This window comes from Pongo pygmaeus, chromosome 4 (assembly GCF_028885625.2).
Source record: "Pongo pygmaeus isolate AG05252 chromosome 4, NHGRI_mPonPyg2-v2.0_pri, whole genome shotgun sequence".
In the NCBI taxonomy this organism is placed as follows: Eukaryota; Metazoa; Chordata; class Mammalia; order Primates; family Hominidae; genus Pongo; species Pongo pygmaeus.
The window spans coordinates 97,444,851-97,470,605 of record NC_072377.2 but is presented as its reverse complement, the minus strand read 5'-3'; the positions used below and the strand labels follow the sequence as shown (position 1 = coordinate 97,470,605).

The following is a 25,755-nucleotide window of genomic DNA, read 5'->3' as shown; positions in this document are numbered from 1 at the left end:
GTGGTGCTGTAAATATTGCTGAGAGCTAATGCATTATCGGCTTCTATAAGTGCACAGGGCCTGTAAGCTTTCCATATGTTAGAATATGTAGATCGGGTGAGAGCAGGGAAAGGTGTCTTATCAATCACAGGCTTCTAAAGCATTGTTTTGCCCACTCTTTGTGGATTTTTGACCCCCCAAAGTGTGGGATATTCATTATCATTCTCTCCCCCCACCACCCTTTTTCCTCTTCTCTCAATTCCTTTTTCTCTTTTTCTCTTGCTCTTTCTCCCAGCTCCTTCCTTCCATCCCCTCCTCCTCTCTCCCCTCTCTCCAAGGGGATAGGGCAGGCATTGCTGACGTCACTTCACATCAGTAAAAGAGAGTAACTGTTTCAGAAAGGAAGAAAAAAATCATCTGTTTTTCATCAGTACTAAAGTTTTGCCTCTTTAATAGAAATGGGCTGCCCAGGCTGAGTACTCCTTGTGTTTTGAAGCTTATAACCACTACTACCCCCTTTTGGAGGGTGGCCCAAGAGGTGGGGAGGTGTTCTTCATCCTGTGAGCTGATTCATTTTATAAGTGGTTTTAATGCCAGAATCAGCTCAAATAGATGAAACTAATTAAAATAAGGTGCAAAGATAATGTCTTCTAGAAAAGATTTCACATCTACACCTCCTAGGCAAATTTTGTCAAGGAGGGTGGAGGGCTCCTGGTTCCATGACACTTCTGCTTTGAGTCCTGGAACTTCTTCCTTTCTCTGGAGCCTCCCTCCGTAATTCCACCCCCCACATACCTAACCGCCACACACAGCACAGCTAATAAATTTCCTGCTGTCACATTACTTTTCTGGGGAAAACAGAGTCCTCCTTTTCCTGATGATACCCCACATCTAAGAGTTTACTGTAATTACCCCCCATCTCCTCTGAACCCTTCTCCACATATTCCTCAGCTACAAGTTTTTAGTCAAATCCAGTGCTAGGAAGTTTATTTATGTTGTCCCACAGAGATCATTTTCTGTCTCTTAAAATTGGCCTGGTCTGTTATTCTTCCTACTTTCCTTCTCCTTCCTTTTCTCCCCACCTCTCCCTCCTGTGCACATATAGTACAAACCTCCAGCACTTCTAATGTGGATAAACCTGCTGGTCATGACAACCCAAGTTCAATCAGCAAATAAATAAAACTCTTACTTTTCTTTTTTGGCTGCCGGCTGCACTCCCCCTCTGGCCGTTGCCTCCTTTAATTATAGGAGCTATATTTCTTCCCTGGGAGACATTCGAGGGGATTTTTAGTTGGAAACTCGTTTCTGCTGAGTTATTTTGGAGCCAGGACCAGTGAGTGAGTGGCCCGTACCCAGAGGCTTTGAGTGAAGTGCAGATTGAGACATATCGAGTTCCCTTTAAAAGGATCATTTCATGTGGGAGGTTGGACACAAAGTTTGCACTCGTGACTGGCATTCCAGTGAGAGACATGCATATTTTAAAACAACAAAGCAAGCTGGAAAGAAAGCTTAGGGGAGGGGGAAAAACTTGGAAAGAAGTTACTAAGTGACAAACATCTGTCAACATGGGATAATTTGTACACTCCAGTGTAAAACTATCTGCCTAGTTTGATGGAGTTCAAGGAACAGGATCTGGGAGAGCAAAGTGGATACATATTTATCCCCGTGAGATATGGCCAAAAGACACTTTTCCTCCAAATAGTTGTAAAGTCATTAAAACTGCATGATTGAGCATAATTTTTAAATGCTTCTTACAATAATAGAAGTTTCTAAAATTGCATTTTTCTGATAGTTAATACAAAACTAGATCTATGTAATTTTAAGATGTATTTCATTTAAAAAACAATGGAGAGCAATAAAATAATGAGCAAGATGCTTATTACAGAAAACACAATGAATTTTATCTCATAATAAAATATGACCAAGAGAAAGAAAGGGGCGTGGGAAGCTCAAACAACCCCTGATTGCTATGTTGTAGAAAGCTTTAAGTAAAAGTACCAGCTTTACATGTGTATGTGAATCAAACATGTAAACATCCACCTCTCTTTGTGTCAACAAGGAAAAATGGCAAAATATTTTCAGAGAATTTTTCTCTCCCATTTAAGCTTGCAGTTTCAACAAGCATATTATACTTTGAGAGAGAAAAGCAAAAAAGTTCCCTCTTTAAGAGGAAAGTTTTTAAAAGCAGAGTGAAAGATCAGGCAAGATCCTGGTATGTCTTTTTTTAGGCACTGAATCTCCAACAACCACATGGAAGTTCAGGCTCCAGCTTCCACCGAGAAATCTTTTTCTCCTCCAGATCTGAAGACAAAAGGAGAAGAGGCCTGGTGGTGAGCGGGATATCTCTGTTAGTTGTCAGCGCAGGTCCATGGGTTAGGAATGCTAATGAGCCTCTTGGCCAGCTGAAGACTTGGTTTTCTCTCTCGCACACCCTGACGCTCACATACACTCGGGCTCTTGCATGCCGACTGACAAGCACACAGACAGAGCCTCGTGCACGACCCTGTCTCTCTCCTCTTTCCTCTGAGCCCAGAGATCGATCGCTGACCCCACGGTTGGGCCAACGCTTTATTTATCTGGCTGCGCAATGATATTATCAGCCTTAAACGTTATATACAGCAAATGTCTTCCTAAATCAACACAATAGGATAGCTTGCAGAGACCAGCCTGGTCTTTCTTAAAGAAATCCCTCGCTATCTCTTTCTCTTTTTCCTCTCCCCTGCAGGCACCCCTTCTTCCTTCCTCCTTTTCACCTGGGGGTATTTTATATGCTGGACTTGGGGATTTGATCCTTTGCTTTCAGCTTGGTTAGAGGAGGCCTTCGCAGACCAGGAGATGGATAGACACCATTATCCAGCCATCACTGAGATCCCCATCAGGGGTTCCCTTGTCAGCCGGATCCAACTGTCTAAAGCCACTCTATTCACATGATCCGAATTTCTCAAAATTGGGGTAGAAGAGAAGGCGAGGGGTGGGGAATGGAGTGTGCAACCTTGCACCGTGTTAATTGTTTTCTTTCCTCTCAATTACATTCATAAACCTATTTTCTGCATTGCATGTTATTTCTTTGTGCTTCAAAATTGAAACCACGTGCAGCTTTCTCCCCTCCGCACACACAATAAATGCGCTGCCCCCTCCCCCAAACCCATCACCCAACTGTTTACATCTTGGTTACTCACTCTGCGCTCCGGCCCCCGGAGAAGAAATTGGCCCCATGGGACTTGATGAGGCTTTGTGAAAGCATCTCTCAAATCCGTATCTCGGGCCCCCGCTCTCGCAGAAAGGCTCCTGGATTTGCCTCCCGGGCCTCCCCACTACCCTCTCCTCGTACAGGTGGTTGAGGCTTACACAGGGAGAGCTAGTAGAGAGGACATCCAGGGAGAAAGGCAGCTCCGCAGTGTCCAGCCAGGACCACTCACCACCCACCCCACACCTTGGCTCGCCTGCCAGCCAGGGTCAGCTGTGACCACGGGCGTGCCTCTGCCAGTCCCTGGTCCCCACACCCTGGGCGTAGCAGATCCCGCACAGGGAGAGGCTACTCCCTGGGGAGCATTCCAACCCCAGGTTCTCCCAGGCAAAGAAGTCCCACTATAAATAAATAAATAAACTCCAAGGGGGGGAGGGGGAGCTGGAAAATGGATTCGCTGACAAGGAGAGATAATAAATGAGAGGCGCTTTCAGATAGATATCTCAGACGTGAAATTGCGCCCAGCTGGTTGTGTAAGCAAACAAATAGTTTCATGTTAGGAACTCTCAACTTGTGGCTTGATGAATAGGACACGACAGAGGTAAATGGGTCTTTAACTCATTTAGGAATACAACTCTTTGGCTTCCCAATTGAAAGGCCCAGTGACGCCACGGATCCTGAGCAGGCCCTTTAACAAGAGTTTTATTAGTTCCCACTTGTGTCCCCCTCCACTCCTCCTCACGCTCCTCACGGTCTGCTATTTGCAGAGACATTCAGGTGATTTGTTCTGAGGAATTGCGGAGCTCACAGGAGGCAATTCTGCCACTGTAGGAGTTATAAGGAGTGCCTACGATGAAAGAAGAGGAGAAAGATTTTTAAAAATAAAATCCCCCCACCGCTCTACATGCTTCAAGCAGACAAGCTCAGGTGGGCTCAGATAGAGCGGACTCCAGATCCCCATCACCCCTGAATGCAAAGCTGGGTGTTCAGACCTCTTGGGAGCCAACCAAGACCCTTTGTGGCTGCCAGAGTTTAAGAGCCTGGACCAACTGGAAGGGTGGAGTCCCCAAAGCTCATGGTTCTCCTGGTGAGCAGGAGGGACCCGCATTCCAACCATAGGCTTCCACTCAGCCTGGTCCCAGGTTGGGATGTGTGTGTGGGAACAAAGGTCATACTTTTCCTCCCTAGCACCAGGCCTTGTTCCCTGGCTGCGGATAAGGTGCAGACTCCTTCCCTAGTGATTCCCAGAGAAGAGCACGTCCTGAGATGGCTTTTCTGATGTTTTCCACAAAGCTTGTGGCTAAGGTAGTTTAAACAGACTTCAAAGCTCTTAAAGTTCTCAGTTGTCCAGCAAGCCTTTGGGTTAGAACAGCGAACGTTTGACTCTCCTATGTCACTGGTGATTTCAAGAGGGAAGTCATCTTATGTGGGCCGCCCTCCAACTGTTAAGAAGAATTTCCTTTTGCCCTGGGGAAAGAGTCGGCTCTACCCCGCCCAGTTAGCCCAGCCCTATTCTCCTGACTCTTTAGGGCTTGCCACCCCCTCTGCAGGCGAGGTGTGGCTGAGAGCCCAGGGCGACTGCCCGGCCTACACCTGCTGGGAGCCTCAAGCCCCGGTTCCACGGCTCCCCCTGGCGCCCCGCATGAAGGTGGGCTCACTGCTCAGGAACCTTCTGGAGGCCACCCAGGCAGAGGAGGCTCCCAGCTACTCCACCTTGCCTCCTGCCCAGGTCCTGGGCCACAGCGGCAACCGGGGGCTAGGGAGACACAGGACGCTGAACCCAGGGCAGCCGGGGCCCCTACTGGGGCCTGTCCCTCCGCGCCGAGCGGAAACCCCTGACCGCTCCGCCCTCAGCCCGCAGGACCGGCCACTGTCAGCCCAGCCCGGGAGGGGTGGGGGAGCCTTCACATCGCCAGAACTGAGAGCAGAGGGTACTTTCCAATTATCAGAAGGCTCAACTCGTTGCTCAGATAGCCGCGTCTCAGCTCCCAAACTTCCCCTTAGCGCGTCCAGATTCCTGTCTGCGCTCTGTGTGAGGGAAAGCCAAGGGCTCCTACAACCTGTTCGGCCCGGCGGGGACGGCCCCGTGACCCCTGATTCGAGGGAGGCTCTGTCTCTCTCTGGATGAGACACACAGAGACCTCCGGTCCTGAAAAGACGACTCTGTGGGTAATGCAGACGGGGGCCACCCCAGTCACAGAAGAGACAGAGGAGAAACCCACTGCGGGGAGATGGCGTGGGCAGGACGGGCCTGCGGAGCACTGGAGAACCCCCGCCTCTCCCTTCCTTTCAGCCCTAGGGCCTCCTGCTCCTAGAGGAGCCCGGGAGGGAGGCTGGGCGGCCATAGGAGGGCCTGCACTTCTTCCTAGGCTGTGAAGATTGGCCCCAGGCTTCAGCCCAGCCTTAGAAAGGTCGCTGGGATTCCCGAGGTCATGGGCAACGTTCCAGCCCCGTGGAGCAAGAGCCAAGTTAACCACTGTCACCTCTGGACACTAAAGCACGCGCGGGTACATCTCGGGCTACTGCAGCTGGCGGGCCAGTCTACACTGGGCGCCTTGCGCTTGGGCCTCCATATTGAGATTAATTGAAAAATACGTTTCCGACCTACGAAAATGTTTATCTGTTTTCATCAGAGGGATCACACTGCAATGAATATATTTACATCTCATTTCAAGAAAGGCAGGAAAGATCGCTGAGCTCTCCGAGGCAGCTCGTCTCCCCTCCCCCTCGGAATCCTGGTTGCAGCTCACCCCATCCCAATCCGGATCCGGCAGCCAGTGGGGCTCCCTGATACTTCTTGGGAAGCGGTCAGGGGTTAACTATGGGCTCTCCCCAACCCCTCCTGCCTTAGGTGTCCAACCTGCAGGGAAGTCAACACAGGCCCAAAGACGTTGTTCCTGGGCGTGGTGCAGAGGATGCGGCCCGGGGAGGGATAAAACGGGCCCCAGTGTCTCCATATCCTACCTGCCTGGCCGCCCTAGCTCAGGCCGGTCCCCAGTCTGGCCCAGGCTGCGGATCGTGGGCCTGCAGTGGCTTCTCCACAGAGAGTGCGGCACTGCCCATGCTGCGCTGCATCCAGAATATTAAAAACCACAAGCGGGTTGGAGTGTAGGAGCTTGTTAATGCATTTGATGGCGGGGGATGCCGGGGGGACGTGGAGACTTCCAGATAGCACACTGAAAGCAAAACATTGCCAGTGACTTCTGAAAGTGAAGCTCTTCCCTCATCCGGGCCTGTTTGGGGCTGAGGGAAGGGGGAGGGGTGAGAGGTGTTATTTTAAAAGATCTGGCTTTATTAATACGTTAAGAAAGAGTTCCCTTGGCAGTATGTGTTCTCGCAGCGCCCGCTCTGATCCTATAAAACATTCATGCTCCGAAAGCTGTTACAGAGAGCTGACCCCCAAGCACACCCACCGACAGGCCTCAGCGGGAGGCTTCTGCCCTCAAAGGGCCACTAGGGCCCAAATACCTCTTCTGTGAAGAACCCGCTCCAGCCCTCTGACTCCCAGGTTCCGGGTCCACGCCCCTAAGTGCCACGAGCGGGGCGAGGCAGGGTTTCCTTTCACCCATCCGAGTTCCAGGACCCTTCTGGGAACCCATGTCACAGGGTCTGGAGTGAAGGGCAAACCACAGCCAGATCTTCAGTGGACCATAATGGGGAGCAAAGCCAGGACTCGCAGCGCTGAGGTCCCAACTGTCTCCCAGAGCTGGAGAGAGGCGGGATCTACCAGCGCCGGGCTCAGTGGCGTCTGAATGGCCCACTCCCGTCACCCCCCACGTCCCGCTCTCCATGTCCCTCTGTAGCTTCTCCAGCTCAGCAAGTTCCCACCTGCAGTAAAGCCCCGGTTACCGCTGCCAGACACTGAAGCCGGCTGCGCCCCCGGTGCTTGGTGTCTGGAGACTCACCGGGCGCGCGACCCTGCCTGCCCCACTCCCTAGCCCAGCTGAGCACGGGACCGGGACCGCCCGCAGCCCACAAGGTCTCAACGGCTGAAGTCAGCGACCAAGGCGCCCTGCCTCCCCGCGGACCCCAGCCCATGAAGAGCCTGGCCCTCCGCATTTACAAAACCAAGGTAGCAGCTTGGTTTTAGGAAATGAATCTAACCAACCTTGTAGTAGACTTTAAAAGTCTCCCCTTTCACACAGCAAAACCTTCAATTCTAATAATAGTTGAGGTGGAAATTAACCAAGGAGTTCTCTTCCACGGATAACATCTATAAAGCAACCAGACACATGGGTTTTGCTAAATTCTTTTATTTTTGTTTAAATTTTCACTTCAATTTTAATTCTTGAAGAACAGCCTCGACAACATATATCGCACTCATTATAAGAAGCAAAGGGTTATATCAAAAATTATTAGTATAGAATCACAGGAAATCTGGTTTGGAACCAGAAAAAAATACAAAACAGATATAGATACATAGACACAGGACAATTTTTTATAATTATTTGGAAAATGTTATTTTCCCCTAATTCTTGTTTCCTTTTTCTTTATGCGCATACGATGTTTAAATTTTACAAAAAATGAAAATAAAGACTAGTATTTTACAAAATGAATAACAATGTTCAGTGTGTGTGTGTTTCTACATAGGCTTCAGTCCACTTCCATATGTGTTGTTCCTGTACAGAATATATCCACATCCGTCCACAATAAATCCTGGAAGGTCCATTAGTTTCCTTCTGTTTTATTAAAATTCTCATGGTCCTCTCTTCCAATTTGTTTTTCTTTTTTTCACCAGACAGACACAAGGTTCTTTTTGTTTGTTTGTTTTGTTTTTCCTCGCCAATGTGCTCACAGATCTGATCCTAAAAGTCTCTTTTTCCCATGCTTTGTAGCTCGGATTGTATTTCTGCTGGGTGGGCTGCTCCTGTCTCGGCCCTCCTCCCTCCCGCCCGGCCTGCCTGGCCCGCTGCACTTCCCGGTGTCCCCGCGGCTTTGGAGTCCTTGGCCCAGGTGGGTCCTCTGAGTCTCTAGGGGGACGGGGCAGGTGGGAAGCGCCCAAGGTCTAGGAGCACTGGATGGACATGTAAGGCCAGTTGAAGCTGCTCCCAGACAGTAACATATCGCGGATGAGAGTTTCGATGGGGGTTTTACCTACCAAACGGACGAAGAAGAGCTGCTCGATGACGGAGGAGGACACGGTGCGCAGCGAGGGCAGTCGCAGCAGCAGTTTGCCAAAGCGGCTGGGCTGGTTGGGGTACTGGCTCCTCACGTACTCCTCCAGTGCGCACTGCGACTTCTCCTGCAGGCTCTCGATGTGGGCCGCATCCGACAGGCCACAGGCGTCTGCCCGAGCAGCCACAGGAGGGAGAGACAGGGAAAGGGAGCACACGGTTAGTCTGACAAATAGCAAAGGCACAAATAAGCCGTCAATTTTTTTTAAGGAGAAAATGGAAAATAAAAAAGAAATAAAAGAGAAGAGAAAAATTCACCCTCCTATACCTCTCCATCCCCTTCTTCATTCCCTCCTCCCCAGCCCCCAATACAATACAAATAAAAATAAATCAAACCCCCACCAAGCCTAGAGGAGCTGGAGAGAGAGGCACACACATGCAGAGGCAGCAACCTCTCTAGTACCTTTGTTTTTCCTCTTTCACCTTTGGATTAAATAATGTACAATGCTGGAACCATGTTTGCTGTCCTCGGCCTGCAAGGGAGCATCCTTCTGGCCGTGCTCATTAACTTTTGCCCCGTTTGCCTCTGATTTGGGGGTGTTCAGTACCCCTTAGGAAATATGCAGCCTGAAGGCAGTTCTTAAAGGATTCCTGGAGTCCCCTCTCAAACCCAAATGACCCCAACCAGAAACCTCAAGGAGAACCTAGATTGTGTAGTGAACAAACACATGGGAGCGGGTAAGGAATCATGGGTTGGCAGTGCCTGGAATCAGATGAAGCCCATGCTTTAGCAATATAGGATTTGAGATCCATTATCTATGCAAGAAAGGACTCTGCAGCAAATCCTTGGTGAGGGTGTACACTTCTATCTATACCTCAGATCAAGTAATTGAAAATTGGTCACATCTCTGTAAGCTGTATAATAATCAGGAAGAATATGACTCAGTTACTCCAGGCTGCAGAAAGGCGACATCTTCAGCAATCAGACACAAAGCTAGGCTACAGGCAGCAGCTGCTGCTGCTTCAGAACTGGGGGGTGGGGGGGATGTGGGTGGTGGGGAGTTGAGGGGGGACTTGGGGGAGAGAAGCTTTTGGTGGCAGGACCAAGGGAGAAAAAGGCACCTCCGCACAATGACAGCACCTCAAAATCTGTGTGCTTAGTTCATGTCAACCAAGGCCCTTCTTGGTCCTCTAAAAGTAATTCAGGACAGCAGATTATACTATATCAACTAACTAGAGGCAAGCATAGGGAGGGAAAGATGGAATAAGAGGAATGGAGTAAAGGTATCCTCTCCTAGTTCAAATACCCACTTGTTTCTTATATTAATAATAAATATTAAAAAAAACAGGAAGATCACAGAGGACCCTTAGCCAGTCAGGAGGTTGACTAGAGATCAAAGGCAGAGTTTGCTAATATATAGATCTGGGAAAAAATTCATGCATGGCAATGCCCCCAAAATGACACTGTATAATTTTGAATGGGCAAGTGTGACCCTAAGAAGACACAACAAATGATTCAAAGCGAAACCTGTGTCTGCTGAGTTTCTGAGCTTTATGACCTTATATTTCAAGAACTTGGATTTACAAAGCACTCTAACACCTTCATCTACAAGGCTATGGCCTCGAGCAAAAATACAAATAAAACTAGTGATAATTCAAAAACTTCTGAGGCAAGTCCCCTTTGACCTCAGATACAGACTAGGTTCCTCTCAGATGTCTAATTACTCCAGCCAGCCAGTTGGGTATATCCACACTGGTCTGATTTGAGAAGCCAAATGAGACTTTATGGCTATCAGGGCCAGGGCAGCAAGAGCTCTGTGGGGCTTTCCTGCTTAGAGAGGGGACTGTGAGTTTGGCCCTGCTTGCTAACCTGGCCCTGATGAATGACCCTCACCCAGACCCAGACCCATAATTACATAGAACTTGCTTTACATGCATTATCTGCCTGGATGCTTATGGATCATTCTCAGCCCTAGACAATGCAATGTGAAAAGGACCCCTTGGTACCCCGGCAGATTTTTTTTTTTTTTCAAGATCCATATGGCATCCCCTCAGCTCAGTAAAATATCCATCTGACATTTATGATTAGGGTCCCTGGAGTATAAGGTCACTTCCCAACTCCCAAACAGGCCGCTCCAAGAGAGACAAGAAGCCCAGAAAAGGCCTGCCTGGGTCCTGTGCTGGTTGCTTCCATTTCTTCCCTCCTTTGGAGGCGAATGCCTGTAGCTGGGCCTGCCTGCCAGGTACCAGCCAGCTAGCTCTGTGGCCTCCCTCCGGCAAGAGCTCTGGTTCTGGCCTGGCTTCCCAGTTTGGAAATTCATTCACCCCTTTGCAACGGGATTCCCCAACTATGGACAGAAGGTATGAGCTCCCAGATCAACTAGGGGGTTGTGGTGACAAAGCTAGGTGACCAGGGGGTGTAATACAGTATATATTTACGCTCCATGAGTTATACCCCAGATAAGAAAATGAGGCAGAATGTGCAAAATCCATGTCACACTTTTTATACAGTAGTGTCAATGTGGGAACTCTTAATATTTCTTCTACAGTGTATGGAAAAGAAATTATGTAAATAAATAATCATTACTGCTCAGGCCCTCCTGGCTTAGCCTTTGCAGTGCAGAGAATGTATTTCATGTTGTGCATTCAGAAGAGTTTAGTGTTCAGGAAATATAGATGTAATCAGCTGCCATAACTAGAAATCAAAGTTATTATTGTGCTGAAAATGGATTTATTGTATTTATGTTAACTAGATGGCTCCTTTCAGAGAAAGTCTCGTTTATTTGAAGGAATATTTAGGTGTATGAATTAATGAATTTTTTTAAAAAGTAAGTTCAGGTCATGACCTAGTCCTTGGATGCAGTCCAGAATATTAAGGATTAAACATACCATCCGGAGGCCAAATGTGAAAACCATCACGGGGGACCCCCATGCCAGCTTCAAATACTTAGCCAAAGAAAACCACATTGGACAATATGTCTAAAACTGTCTTTTCCATCATTCAAAGTTTGCTTAAAAGTTGGATGACTTTGAGAAGGCTTCCCATGAATTCCCTTCTGGCTAGCAATCAAAACAAGTTTAGTCAAAAGTGGAAATGTGTTGCATGGGAGGGGGGAGGTGAATTACTACTGACAGCTCTATTTCCATTTTCAGATATTCTGCTTGCAATTTTCCAACAAAATAATGTTATTGTTCATTTCTAGGCACTCCTTGCACCTTGAAGACTTGATTCAAGAAACTTCTGTGGAAAACTTTTTAAATGAACACTTTTCACAGGAATGTTTTAGTATGGAAAGTTAAAAGGAAAGCATGAATAATTCCACAATGTTTCCCTGCAGCCTGCACAGTCCTCACCTCTCTCTGGGAAAGGGCATGAGATTAGCAAAGTCAAGGGGGTTCAAAGAACCTTAGGGGGTGTAAGGAAAAGAGAGGAGAGACCTTTCCTAAGAAGACAATGTCCAGTTCCAAGTCACATTTCTGCTTCAAGACACCTCGCTGGATGAGATTCTCAAACCCCAGCTTCCCTGACACTGGCTTGCTTCCTGACGAATTTGGCTAAAGAGCCTGGTAGTAGAGAGCCAGCCAGGCCCCAGGCCTGCCAGAGCTGAGGCAGCCTGGTTGCTGCTTCCCAGGCTCTTTGTCACTTTTGAAAAACACGTTTCCATCAAGAAGACTTATTAAGATAAAATGCATTCAAACACGGAGGAGGCTATTCCATAAATCTTCCATTTGTTTTAAGGTTTGCACTTTATCCTCTCGGAAAGAATAACTCCCTTTCTCACTAGCAGACCTGCATTTGCACTGAAAGTAAAAGGGGGGCAGTCCAAGTCCATTGCTCTGGCCACCCTGCATACAAATGAGATGCTCTTGTCTAAATAAATTATCTGCTGTTCAGATCGATATTAATACTACATTTGCTACATTACAATATTGTGCAAATTTAAGAGTGATTTTAATACAATGTAAATACGATTCTTCACGCATGAAAGCCAAGAAATATTGATAGATTATACCATTGCTTACTGTTCAACAAGGCCTTATGAAAGGGATTTTGCTATTTCTCTTCAAGAATGGTTTTAATTTGGCCATTGGAAAGCCTGGCTCTAGGATACATTTATTAGGATGGTTTATTTGTTCTCCGAATGGAGGAATTAAAAACAATACTGCCATTAATGGTGGTAAAACTGCAGCTAACCCTACTCACAGTGGGCAGGGCCCAAGACCCAGTCTAAGCAGCACTACTTCCCACCAGCATCCTCTCTGGCTTTGTTTCTATTTCTCCCCATTACCTGCTGTCCTGGGTGTTTATATGTTTCCCTCTTACAGGTTACAATAATAAAAAGCGGGCAACGTTCTCAGAGGTTCAGACCAGAGCCCTTCAAAGGAAACGTTAATGCACTTTCCTGGAAGTTAATTTGAACCATCTATCATAAGAGAAATTGTTAACATGCATGTTACCACTGTCTACACATAATTTGATATTTTTTAAGGCACTCTGTTAAATTTCCAACGTTCATGTGTTTTGCATATCTTTGGAATTCATCTTCAGGCGGGGAACCCTCCCATACTTGTGGGTTCTACAGCATTGCTTTTGTTTTTTATCTTTCTTGTTTAGATCGAATCCGTTTTTTACGACCCTCAATAACCTCAGCAACTGCAAACATGAATGGTTTCCGATAAGGGAAAATCAGGCAGCGATAAAGCGGGATTATTTATGATTTATTTGTGCGTATTCTTCTCTTTCCACCTCTCTCTGTGTCTCTCTGTGTTGGGAAACTCATTCAAGGAGCGTGCCACACAGGGTAAGAAGCCACATTCCCACGTTCTCTTCCTTCCCTCGCCTCCCCCAGAAACGCTGAGCTCTGGCTCACACATAACACGCACCACACACAGACACACACACACAGACACACACACACACACACACGCGCGCGCGCGCGCAGCCAGACGGATCCACAGCACCGCCCCCCCGCCTCAGACACACATCCTCGGCAGCCGCGGCCCCACGTAGGGGTCCGGGCGACTAGGCCCGGCCGCCCGCCGGCCGCACCCGCGCCGCCTCGGTTCCCGCACCGCCGCGCTCCCAAGATGGCAGCGGCGCGGCCGGCCGGTCACCGCGCGGGGGTCACAGACCTGGACCAGGCTCAGTGTCCAGCAAGGACCCGGCCCGCCCCACACCGGCCGCGCGAGAGGCTCCGAAGACCAGGCCCTGGCGGCGCGGGGCCTGCGCTCGCTGCCGGCGCGGCCTGCCCTCCCCGCGACCGCAGCCTCACCTGACGTGAACAGCACGATGGCTTTGAGGCAGCTGTACTCGGCCGAGTCGACGTGCAGCGCCTTGAGCTTCTCCACCTGTTCCTGGAAGATGCGGATGTGGTCCATGAAGGCCACGACGCGGTCGGCGGACATGGGCGAGGCATGCAGGCCGGCGGCGGCCAGCAGCGGCGCCACGTGCAGCGGCATAGAGCACTGGGCCGCGTTGAGCACGAACAGCTCGCTCCAGGTGAGGCGTAGCAGGGACACCTGGTCGGTGATCTGCAGATCCGGGAAGAAGGGGATGTTGCGGGCCCACTCGACGGCGCTGAAGAGCAGGCGCGCGGCCAGCTCGCAGATGTTCTCGATGCCCATAATGTTGTTGGGCTGCATGCACTGGCTGCCGTAGCGCGACGTGGGGTAGGGCTCGGCGCGCAGCAGCAGCGAGATGTAGCCGGACAGGTAGCAGTGGCCGTTGAGGGGGTCCCCGTTGGTGAGTGCGTACTGGCCTGGATTGGGCTGGGTTGGAGGCATTCTTCCTCGCTGAACCGCTGACAAAAAGAAAGAGAGAAAAGAGGCAATGTGCATCCAGGGAGCTTGCGAACATTGCCGCGCCGCAGCGTACCCAACACAATGCAGAAGCTCTTCCCGCAGCCACACGCGCCCCGCGCATCTTCTCCGGCTCGCTCTCACAGTCCACACCGCTAGGAGATCTGGGGTGAGGCCCTCCAGCTCCACAGCTCGATGTGTCCAGCCACTGCCTGAGCCCCTGGCCACCTCAGCCCCGCCGGAGCTAGGCCTGACTCCAGGGCCCCAACCCTGGCAAGGTCAAGAAAGTGTCATCCAATCCTTAAGCCACCACGGGTGAACACACAGATAAATGAAACCCCACTCACCCCTCCAGAATGGAAAAAAAAAAAAAAAATCAGGGTTAAAAAAAAGGCGAAACCGGAGAAAGGTTGTAGTTCTAGGCAAATGCCTAGCGGCCTCCTCATTTGCAAGCAAGCAGCGTTTTGCTGATAAAATGTTTCCACATTCTCTTAAAATGCTATAGAATAATTCTTAAAATAGACACAAGTTACATATCCTACTAACCACTTACAACTTTTGAGTAGAGAACAAGTATCCTGCACCCCTCCCTTCTCCCCTCCTCCCCGTCGCCCCATACAAAGTTCTCACTATTAAAAGCAACAGAAAATTGAAAATTTTCAAGGAAAAAAGTTGAACTTACAGTAGCCAAACATTATTGAAAAAAGTAGGAAATTTAATTAATGTCTGTCCTGCGCGGTGCCACTGCAACCTGCAGCCAGCTTTTGCCCAGTGAATGCACGAGCTTTCAACTGCAAAAACACTGGATTCATTAACCATCTGAATGCAAAACGTAAGCATGCTTTGAGTTCTTAAAGCTGACCAAAGTTTTTTTTTTTTTTTTTTTTAAATGTGTATGTTTTACTTCAACAGTGCCAGCGTTTTAAATTGCCATATAAACAAAGACAACTTTAGGAAAAGTTAGGGCTACTGAACTCTCCCCCCAACAAATTAATATAGATATGTTCATGTACATGTAGCTGTCTTATTTCAGGTTTTGCTCTATTTTCTTAAGTTTGCTTTGATTCTAATTTTAATGCAAGTTCCAGTGCAATTGAAGCTCTTGAAACATAATGGCTAGAATACTTTTTTCTAATTATAGTTTTGAACTTGGCAGTTATTTTTCAATTAAGTGAGAGTACAATTCAAAGTTTTTTTTTTTTTTTTTCAGATGCCTACAAAATCTCCCTGGAGCTAGAAATGAAGTAGTCATATTTGTCTGCTCCTTGAGATCTGAAGGAATTCAATTTCTTTTCTTGTGGCATATAAAATATAATTTTAAAGTCAATTACAAGAAGGAGTAATCTGCATTCTGCAAAATTGACTGGTTCGCTAATTTGACTATAAGACATCTTTAATGATTGTCAAGAGATAAACTTTAACTTTAAACGGCTAAATATATTTATAAGAAAAGTACTGCATCTCTTGCCACATGAACATGAAGCATATCCAAATACAAAATCAAAAGTTGTGTTTTTTTTTTTAAAAAAACAAACCCATACAACACAGGGATTAAATGATGTGGAAGCTCATGCCAGCTGCAGTCTATGCATTATGGCCAAATCAGAAGGATCGGTAAATGCCGTTGTAAATTGTAATTTGTATGCAGTATTTAAGCAGAGGGTGGAGTTTGATGAAGAAATAAAACGAGTATCATGCTTTAAAAAAAATGACACAACTATGAAAGCACGGTTCAGTCACAAACTTTCCTTTCAAAGTAGAGGGGTGAAAACAAGGCCACAGCTCTGGAGGAGGCGGCCCCAGCTCCGTGAAGAAGAGAGGGAACCAGTGAACGGGCCAGAAGCCCCCCTTCCCCCCTAATTAGACCTACAAGTGCAATAAATCTCACTCCTCTTTTTCCGAGCTAAGCTTCCAAAAGGATGATGGCAGCAATGAATCTATGGTTCAGGGTACTCCAGCCCCCAGCCCTCCCCCATTTTAAATAAAGGGTATGAAGAGGTGGAGGGAAAAGTGGAATGAAAAAAAACACAGAAACAGAGTTTTCTGGGGGAAATAAGCACCCCTCCCCAAGTTCATGCCAGCACAGCCCCAAGCAGCCTCACGCACACGCGGTAAAGAGACACACACCGAGCACATCCAAGACAGAGGGAAGAAGGGGATTTTAAGCCACAGCTCACGATCTCAGGGACACAATCCTGAGCAGGCAGCGGGCGGGGTGGGGGAGCCGGGGAGATGAGCGCAGGCCGGGAGGGGGAGGCAGCGGCAGCGAGCTGGGGAGGGCGGGGGGAGACGCCGGGGGAGGAAGGCAGCCGGGAGAAGGAAAGCTGGGACGGGCCGGGACCACAGGAGCCCCAGCCCCACACAGCAACCACCCGGGCGAGAAAGAAAGAAAGAGCCAGGGAGGCGGGCGAAGCGCGGGGAGAGAAGCAGAGAAGAAATATTCACCTTCCCGCCTCATGCCCACTTTGAGGCACTTCTTGAGGCGACAGTATTGGCACTGGTTGCGGTGGTGCTGGTCGATGGGACAGTTCCTGTTGGCACGGCATGTGTAAGTTAAGTTCCTGCGGACGCTCCTCTTGAAGAAACTTTTGCAGCCCTCGCAGGTGAATTGGCCGTAGTGCTTGCCGCTCGACTTGTCCCCGCACACCACGCACTCGATGTGCTGCTGGCTCTGGCCCGAACCGGGCGGGCCCTGGCCCTTGTCCCCCGCCGTGCCGGGGGTGGCGGGCGCTCCGGGCTGGCCCGGGGTCTGCGGCGTGTGCGGCGCGCCCGAGCCCGCCTGCTGCTGCTGCTCGCCGGCGCCGCCGCCGCCGCCGCGGGCCGCCTGCGCTGCGGGGTTGGGGCCGCCGGGGTTGCCCCCGGCCACGTCGTCCTGCGGATCTCGCCAGCTGCTAACTACCATTGCCATATCTTTGGGCCCGGGGAGCGCTGGGGGGAGCCGAGCTGCTCGCCGAGGGCCGCGGGGCGCGCGGGCGCGCTGGGAGGGGAAGGGGAAGGGGAAGGGGGGAGGGGGAGGGGGCGGGGGGCCCGCCGGGCGCCCCGGGGTCGCAGGAGCCGAGCCCGAGCCGGGCACCGGCCGCTGCCTCCGCCGCCGCCGCCGCTGCCGCTGCTACTGCCTCGGCCGCCCCGCTGCTGCTGCGCGCCCGCCCGCCCTGCTGGCGTTTTGTTGTGGTTCCTGCTGTTTTCTTTCTCTCTTTTTGCAGCCCCCCCAGGCTCTCAGGCTCCCCCCCCAACACCCCTGCTCCCCTCGCCCGCTCCCCCCGCGCTCCGTTCCTGGGGGGGCCGCGCTCTCCTTCCCCCCTCCCCACCCCCCGGCGAGCAAGCTCCCTTCTCTCGCTTTTTTCTTCTTCCCCAAGTTGCAAAATCAGAAATGGCACAGGCGGCAGCCGGGAGCGGCGCGGGGCGCAGCGCCGGGGGCGGCGGGCATGGGCCACGGCGCGCGCACACACTCGCCCTCCGCCTCGCCCGCACCCCCGCGCACACACACACTCGCACACACAGTCGCTCACCCGCGCCGGGCGCCCGCCCGCCGGCCGCTCGGGCTACGCGCAGCGCGCGGGCTGAGCCGACATAGAGGAAGCCGGCGAGGGCGGAGGCGGCGGCGGCGGCGGAGGAGGAGGTCGCGGCTGCAGGCGCCGCTGGAGCTGCCGCCGGAGCTGCTGCGGCAAGCGCCGCTGGAGGAGCCGGGGCCCGGGCCGGAGTCCGAGCAGGAGTCGGGGCCGCAGCCGGAGCGCGAGCGGAGGCCGGGGCCGCCCGCGCCGCCGCCGCTGTCCCGGCGGGAGCCCTCGCCGGGCTCGGGAGTGCGGGGAGCGCGGTGAGCAGAGCAGGGCGCTGGGCGAGGCTGCCGGCGGCGATCAGGGCGCGCGGGTGTCGGGGGGCCAGGTCCAGGGCCGGACGCAGCCAGCCATTCAGGAAGGCAGCGCTGGAGAGCGGGAGGCAGCCGGCGAGGAAGATCACACACTTTGCTCTTTTTGTTGTGCCGGTGGCGCCGGGCTCTCGCTGCCTTCTTCTTTCGGGAGGTGACGGAAGGGGGAGAAAAATACGGGATAATTCACGCCGGCGACGAATTCACAGCGAAATAGAAAAAATAAAAATCAGAAGAAAATAATTGCCAAAAAAAGGAAAAAGGAAAAGCGAGAGAGACATCCAAAGTAGGTCGAATAAATAATCCTCTTCTTTTCCTCTTTCTTGCTCCTTCTTCTGCTTCTTCTGCTATAACACACAGAGCTAGTTAAAAAAACCCTGGAGATCGCCCAAAAATGTTCTTTTTTTAGTATTTTAAATAAGTGCTCTTCAGCCGGCAACCAACACCCTCCCTCCAAAAAAAATCATATATGTATAAAATAACGATAAGAAGAATACGAAGGGGGTGCCTCCTCCTCCTCCTCCTCCTTTTTTTTTCTTTAAGTTTAGCCCTCTCTCTTCTGCAGGAATGGAGTAAAAGAGACAAGGAGGAGGGAGAAAAAGGAGAGAAAGAAGAAGAAGAAGGGGAAAACAACTAGTAGAATATGTAAGAAAAGAGAAAGGAGAGAGAGAAGAGAGGTTCAGAGAGGAGAGAGGAGAGGAGGGAGAGGGGGGAGAAAGAGAGGAGAGAGAGAGAGGAGAGAGAGAGAGAGAGAGAAGAGAAGAGAGAGAGAGACCCAAAAATTGAATGCGTTTAAACGGGAGGACTCGCAGAGCAATGTTTCCGAAAGGGGGATCTGCGCGAATGTCTGTATATAGTGAACTTTGACACTACTATTGAAACTGACACGTTTCTATGGAGATCGCTGCCTTATATGGAGCTCGTGTCAAGGAGCCAAGAGAAGGGCTGCTGGCAACTGATAATCAAAGGCGACTGACTGGTCAGAGCCCTGAATCGGGGGGAGAGAAAATGGGAGGCTAAGGTTAGCCAAGCCTCCTGCACGCCATTGGTTGGAGAGCCCCTCCCCCCTCCTCTTTTGCTTTCTTTCTGCCCCCCCCCCCCTTAGCTACCTACAGACTGGGATGGTGTGGGGAGGAGGAGAGAAAGTGAGGGAGGGGGGTGTGTTTCTGACAAGCGCAATTTACATTGAGATCGCCCTGCGCTGCTATTTACTCTGAGACCTGATTAGTATGGGTCGTCTATGGTCACACACACACACACACACACACTTACGCTCACACCCCAGAGGGGGAAGGGATGACGAGGGGGAGAACGCCTAGCGATGGGCAAAAAGAGAATTAGAGGAAAATTATTTTGATTTCTTCTGAAAAGTTTTTAAAATTAGATTTTATGAGCGTGAAGAGAGTGTCATTGAAAATGTTTGGAAAAATTTTTAATGGGAATGAAACCCCCACCATTTTAATGATTCGTGAAATATACTGGATTTGGATTGTTTTCTTCTCTCACATATAAGCACAATCCAAGTCTGGATTCTGCTCATTTTATATCCTTTTTAGAAACAAGTAGAAACAAGGTAGGATCTCCCTATTTTTTGATCCAAAGTATACCTTGGTTTAAAAGGTTTAATGACGACAAAGCACACTCCTGGAATTTGCAGCTATTGCCACAAATTCGATCGGAATCAAGGGTTCCTATTTATCCCAAAGATGTTTTTAAAAATAAACTTTCCAATCAATCCAATTTTTCCTTCTTTTCTTTCTTTCTTTCTTTTTTTTATCACCTGGCTGTTCCAAACTCCAACAATGCTTCAGTAATTATTAATAAAACAGTAGTAAGTCCCCATATTGTTGCGGGGTGGGGGGAGATTAGTGTGGCGAAGTCAGTCCCGGGAAAAGAGCAAACAAACGAGAAGATGGAGCGAGGGGGGGAGGCGGAGAGGGCGAGAGAAAAGGGGGAGGGGGGGAGAGAGAGAGGAGGGGAGGGAGAGAGAGAGGAGAGGAAAGGAGAGAGAGGAGAGAGCGCGAGATATTGAGAGAGAGAAAGAGAAGAGAAGAGGGGAAAGAGAGGGGAGAGAGAGAGGGAGGGAGAGAGAGATAGAGAGGGAAAGGGTGAGAGAGAGAGAGAGAGAGGAGAGAGAGAGGAGAGAGAGAGAGGGAGGAGAGAGAGAGAGAGAGAGAGGAGAGAAAGAGAGAGAGAGAGAGAGAGAGAGAGAGAGAGAGAGAGAGAGAGAGAGAGAGAGAGAGAGAGAGAGAGAGAGACCCCGATTCCTGAAGGTGATTGGTCGCGGGAGGAGGGGCAGGCGGGAGGAGCGGGTCCCGCGGCGGGGCTTCCAGGAATCGCTGGCTCCGGCTGCCACCTAGCGGACGGGAGCCGCTCCCGAGCGGCACACAGCCGAGTCCCTCCTCCCCTCCCCGCAGGCAGCCTGTGCCTTTTCTCCAAACGAAGACAGCACTTTGAAAATTCTTTCAATGGATTTTTTTTTCCTTGAAAGATCGTACTGGGGGAAAATGATACTTCTATTAGTTACATATTCTCCAATCGCATACTCGCACCCCCCTCGTTTTGAGATCGCTCCCCTAGGCAGGCTCAGGCGGGCGCGTAGCGGCGCGGAGTGACAAAGCCGCCGCTGCCGCCGCCGGGGGTGGGAGCCGCGCTCGCCCGCCCGCCCCTCGACTCGCGAGGGCGTAAAAGTTTGTCTCAGCTCGAGCATTCCTAGCGCCAACACGCCCTCAGGTAAAGGTGGAAGTAAATGGCCACGCTGTATTGACAGAGGTAGGGTTTGTTTTTTAATACTCGTTCTCACTTTAAGTCTCACCAGGGAGGGGTTTGGGAAGCACTGCGTGTTTGGGGGACGTTTTGCGCTTCCTGGTCTCTCCAGCCTACAAGTCGGGAGTCGGCGACCGCTTAGTGACGAGCGATGATTTTAAAGAGCAGAATAAAAGGCTTTCCCGTGCCTGCCCCACAGCCCCTCCAGCTCGAATAATGGAGAACTGTCAATGCACTCCGCGAGCGGTGGCCCATTGTACGCAGCTGATGGCGAGGAGGCGACTGGGGGTGGCAGGGGCTCCTTGCCCTCGCCCCTATGCCCAAATAAACGCTCAAACGCGCTCCCGTCTTCTGGTCAGTTAAAAGGTGAAACGAACACGATTAAAATAGACCAAAAGAAAAGAAAGAAAAGAAAACCTTTCTATGTACAGATTCTAAATCGTACTCCCCATACAGTCAGAGGCAGGGAGTCGAGGGCAGAGGCAGCAGGCGGAGAGAGGGAGATAGGGCGAGGGAAGGAGAACGCGGAGAGAGACGAAGGGAGTGGGAGACCAGCGACAGCGAGCGCCAGGGCACCGCAGGCACACTGGATGCCCGGTCCGCCGGCCCAGCCGCCCTCGGACCCTGGACCGTGCGTCGTGGGCACCAGAAACGAGACTCGGCCAAATCCTGCCTCACCAGGCAAGTAACGCAATGGTTATCGTTTCTCTTGAACTTGGGGTTGGTAACGGGCAGGGCCGGGAGGCAGTCTTGGCTCGCACGGCCTCCGCAGGCCGAGAGCAGAGTCTAGGCAGCCAGGGTGGGACGAGGAGAACTTTCCTCGGGGCCTGCTCGGGAGTTGCCCTCGCTCGGCCTCTGTCTCGCCGTAGCGCGAAGGCGAGGATCGCGGCCGCCGCGCCTCCTTGGAGGGGAGGATCGTGCCAGGCGAGCAGCAATCCACATTCAAAACAGGCTGCTCCCACCCCCACCCGCTATTCCCTCTCTCTCCCACGGCGGGAAACGGATGCCCGGGCGGAGGACGGGGACCCGCACGTTTAACACCGGCCCGGCTGTTCCTGCTGGTGCCGAGCGCGACCCGCGGTGGAGCCGGCTGCAGAGTCCGGCCCGGCTGGCCCTTGTGCCCGCGCCTTGCCTGGTTGCGGCCTGAACCTGGCGAACTTGGCTGCAGCCGCCCACCTGCGGGCGCGGTTTGTAACGCCATCCCCTAATGTAACGCGATCGATGGCTGCCTGTCTGATGTGGGCGATAGTGTCAGCGGATTAAAAGGGACATCGAGCAGCTCTCCCGAGCAGACAACCTGCGGCGGCGGCGAGAGAGCACCGGGATTCGCAGCCTAACAGCCGAGCCAGACTCCCTGCGCCGCTGCCAGCCGGCTGGGGGCGGGGAGGGGGTCGCCTCCCAGGGGTGGAGACAGAGGGGGTGTGTTGAAAGGAAGAGGCTCAATTAAAACCAACAAGAGCGCTTTCCTCCGTGTGGGGCAGGGGCGTGCGTTTGCGTCAGAGGGCGCGCGGGGGGCGGGGGCAGCCGACGCTAGGGACCGCACCCGGTGGTTGGGGGGTCTCGGAAGCGAGGGGGCCTTGCATAGCTGGGCTGGCCCGGGGTCAGGCCCTGTAGGCGAGGGCCAAGGCGAGACGGGATGACAGCTGAGCCTGCCCGGGAGCAGCGGCGCCCACCCGTCCTTACTGTGGGCTCTCCGTGTCCCCACCGAGCTTTCAAACTTGAAAGAGGCCCCTGGGACCCGGCGTGACCCTAGCGGTGGGGAGAAGTTGGGCCCGCGAGGCCTCAGGCGAAGCCGCCGGCTCCTCCGGAAGGAAGGGGGAGGGTGCAGTCCCCTGTCCTAGTCCCAGGGGTGGGAGTGGGAAGCTGTTGGTAGTGATGCCCGGAGCAGCGGAAGCCCGCGGCTTTTCGGAGGAGGGGAGCGGCTCGCACTCCTACGGGGCATCCGTGCCAACTTTCTGTCACAAGAGGGGGCGGGGAGAAACCAAGGCTTTTCGAGGAGGGCGCTGTCCCCCTCTGGAACTCGACCGGCCTGAGTGGCACTTAGAGCTCAGTTTCTCTTCGGAAGCCTGTGCTCCACGACCGCGGTTGCACACACACAGGGCGCCCCACTTGTGCTCATAGCCCTGCCTCCAGCAAAAATGTCTTCCCTAGAGGCACTGAGAGGTCAGCTCAGTTTCTGGGAAGCCCTTTCTTTCTCCCTTCAAGGCTCTCGTTTGATACTGGTCCCACTTGGCACAGTTGTCCTGGGCCTAATGCGACCCACACTCAACCAGGAAATAATGATATCTGTTGTTGTGGGGTAGGGTACCTAATACAAAACTGATCATAGTTTTCGAGAGTACTTAGATCCCCCAATTGGGAAATCCTACATCCTTGTCCAGGCACGCTCAGCTGCAGGAGCAGAAAACGCAGTTGCAGTGTCCACGTTTCTTTCACCCACCCCCTCTTCTTCAGATCTCTCTCCCTCCCTTCTAGGCCAGGCCCTTCACCTCGGAACCTTAAGCGGAGTCTGGACGTGGTTCTTGGACTCGGACCGCTGTGGCTCTTGCCTCAGCATCCTACCCGAGGCCTCCAGCCAGGCCCACCGGGGCTCAGCCCTCTCTAGGGTCTCGCTCTCGGTTTGGCGGGTCTGGGAACTGGAAGGGCCTTGCCGGTGCCTGGGCTCCCGGGAGCCTCCCTTCCTTCCTCTGCCTTCCTGGTCCCCACAGACCTGTTCAGTGCACACTAGATCTTTAGTGTAGTTCCCCCAAAAGGCGATGAGAAGGTACCGCTCCGCCTGGGGAAAGGAATTAGGCTGTAAGCCTGTAGGTACCCCTTGCGGGCTGCTAGCATCAAGCTCAGCGTTAATCACGTTTTAAAAGACATACCAGACAAAGCTTGATCTCTCCCAGCTCGCCACCCAGTAAATTGTGATCTGGTGAGAGAGGAAGAGAAGCACAGATCGGTTTGGCTGCACATTCAGGGTTGACTTGCGTTCCAGGCCCCAGAATCCGGATCTGAGCGGACTGTCTAGCCTGTTAACATACCCTCTCTCTCCATCTCTTTCTTACCACGAGGCTGAACCATTCTTCACTAATTCTATGGGCTTTTTTTTGATATTGATATCTTGGTTTCCCGAAAGTCATTCATTTTGGCTTTTTGGTAAGTCACACTGAACAAAATTGGCCTTGTAAAAACATTTTCTAAATCTAGTTCAAGAGCCATGGGACCCTACAAATGATCAGATATGTGTAGGAAATTCTCTTTTATACCTCTTCCCTACCTCAAAATCGTTAAAAATGGTATTATTCTGTTTAGCAAGACCACAGAACAGAACTAACCCCGTTTTATCGAGCCCATCTGGAGAGATGAACATGCCTGCAATCATTGAGAAAAAGGTCAGTGCCTCTGATCTTGCTGCAGACCTTTCCCAAAGAGCTTATTTGAAAGGTGCCGAATCAATTAGTCTCCCCTGGCATGAGATTAAAGCCAGGAAGGACACAGTTGAAGATGTATTTAAAATGGTCTCGCACAGATCTTTTGGAAGAAAGGGTGGAGAGAGGCGCAGGAATGCCCAGCTAATGTTTTGTGATTACTAAAACACAAAACCAAAACAAACAAACTAAACCCCAGCCTATCTCAGAAATCTTTACCCCCAAGACTGAACCCAGCCTATATTGTGGCTGCCCAGTTGTGAAAAGTTCTACCTTTATCAACAAAAAACCAGGTGGACAGGCCAAGTTAGGAGTCAGGCTTCTGCTGGACTGCCTACCCTTAGCGTGCACATATAGTCAAACCATGAACCCAACAGACTCCAGGGTTTACTATCACTCTGGTAGCCCAGGCATTTCTTCTTTGTCACCTTTGGGTCGAAATGCTCAGAGATAAGTGCTGTACCTTCGTTTAGCTTTCTATCTCAAACTGGTCATTTAAAGCACATGTTTTGAAAAAGAGAGATAAGGGAAGCACTTCCCCTTTTGGCCTAGATCCCCAGTTAGAGGGCCCAGGAGAAGCAGCAGGAAGAAGGATGGCAGGAGAGCAAGCACTGACCTTTGGATGCAGATCAAGCCTTTTTAGAGGAGGAAAAGTGACAATCATTCTTAGCACACCAGTGAAGCTAGAGCCAAATATTTACTTTTTATAAAAATCAAGTCTTAGCTATCTAAATGCATTTATGCAAAAAGAAAAGAGGAAATAATTGAAGACTTTTATGTTACAAAATATATTTATTTTAAATACCCAGCTTGAGTGAAGAATAAAACTGCATGGCTATTCTTCCCAGGGAAAATGGATTAGGTTTGGATGAAAGTTGAAGTTTTGAAATGAGTTTGAAGGTTGTTGGAGTACCCTGACAATACAATCAACTGCTCTATATAATCATTTCCCTTAATAGTTACCTGTCAGAGCACCTATTTCTTCTACTACAGGATTAGCCCATCAGAAGTAGATCTGAGTTGGATATTTCACTGACTAAAGACTGCTCTAATATGTTTAAGTGTTTAATGTCACTTTCTTTACTGCCTATGAGATAAACTAGTGGAAAAGTATTGGCTCGAAAAGCCAGCAGATCTGCTGGTGTTACCAGTCATGCTGCAATTGTATTTACCTATCAGAACGTTGATCTAAATAATAAACCTAACATTTCCTTCTAAACTGTCAGTGGAAAGATATGTTTATTACAATGTCCTCCATCATTGAGGAGAGAGGAGGTTTAGGTAAAGTTTAAATGAAAAAAAAAAAAAAAAGCAGAAGCATAGGACACCACTGATATAAGCAATAGAACAGTAAACAATTATGCCCTTTGTTATGCTATGTATATTTTATTTACCCATTTCAAAGGTGGAAAATAAACCTAGCCCATCTTTGGGGGGAGTTAATAAAGTATTCCAAATGCATGATCTAACAAAACTCGGGGATCGTTCTATGTTTTATTGTTACCCCCTGCATAAAATCTTCTGAAGCTGAAAAGAGAAAGGAAAGGGCTTTTGTGTTAGTTGATCCTTGGCTATTCTAGGGCTCAGGTTGGTGTGAAAGGGACGAGGAGGTCACTTGAAATCTCCTTTTAT

At 50.7% G+C, this 25,755-nt stretch overlaps 1 protein-coding gene across 2 annotated transcripts; it reads right to left on the bottom strand.

Moving 5' to 3' along the window:
* Positions 1-7,403: 7,403 nt before the first annotated feature.
* On the bottom strand, positions 7,404-16,988 carry NR2F1 (nuclear receptor subfamily 2 group F member 1). Of its 2 annotated transcripts, none has more exons than XM_054488193.1 (3): positions 16,525-16,988; positions 13,554-14,081; positions 7,404-8,452 (listed from the first exon to the last, which is right to left on the bottom strand). In XM_054488193.1, the coding sequence occupies exons 1-3, from the start codon at positions 16,985-16,987 to the stop codon at positions 8,172-8,174; spliced, it is 1,272 nt and encodes a 423-aa protein (XP_054344168.1). In that variant the 5' UTR covers position 16,988; the 3' UTR covers positions 7,404-8,171. The 2 variants fall into 2 exon arrangements, with proteins under 2 accessions (XP_054344168.1, XP_063521055.1); XM_063664985.1 differs by lacking the exon at positions 16,525-16,988 and adding an exon at positions 14,762-14,906.
* Positions 16,989-25,755: the final 8,767 nt, after the last annotated feature.

Excerpts from the sequence above, each read along its gene's own strand:
- NR2F1 (XM_054488193.1), bottom strand. The coding sequence starts at position 16,987 with ATGGCAATGGTAGTTAGCAGCTGGCGAGATCCGCAGGACGACGTGGCC. Across the intron at positions 14,082-16,524 it reads AGTGGGCATGAGGCGGGAAG|CGGTTCAGCGAGGAAGAATG; the intron begins GTGAATATTTCT and ends TCTTTTTGTCAG. Across the intron at positions 8,453-13,553 it reads CATCGTGCTGTTCACGTCAG|ACGCCTGTGGCCTGTCGGAT; the intron begins GTGAGGCTGCGG and ends CTGCTCGGGCAG.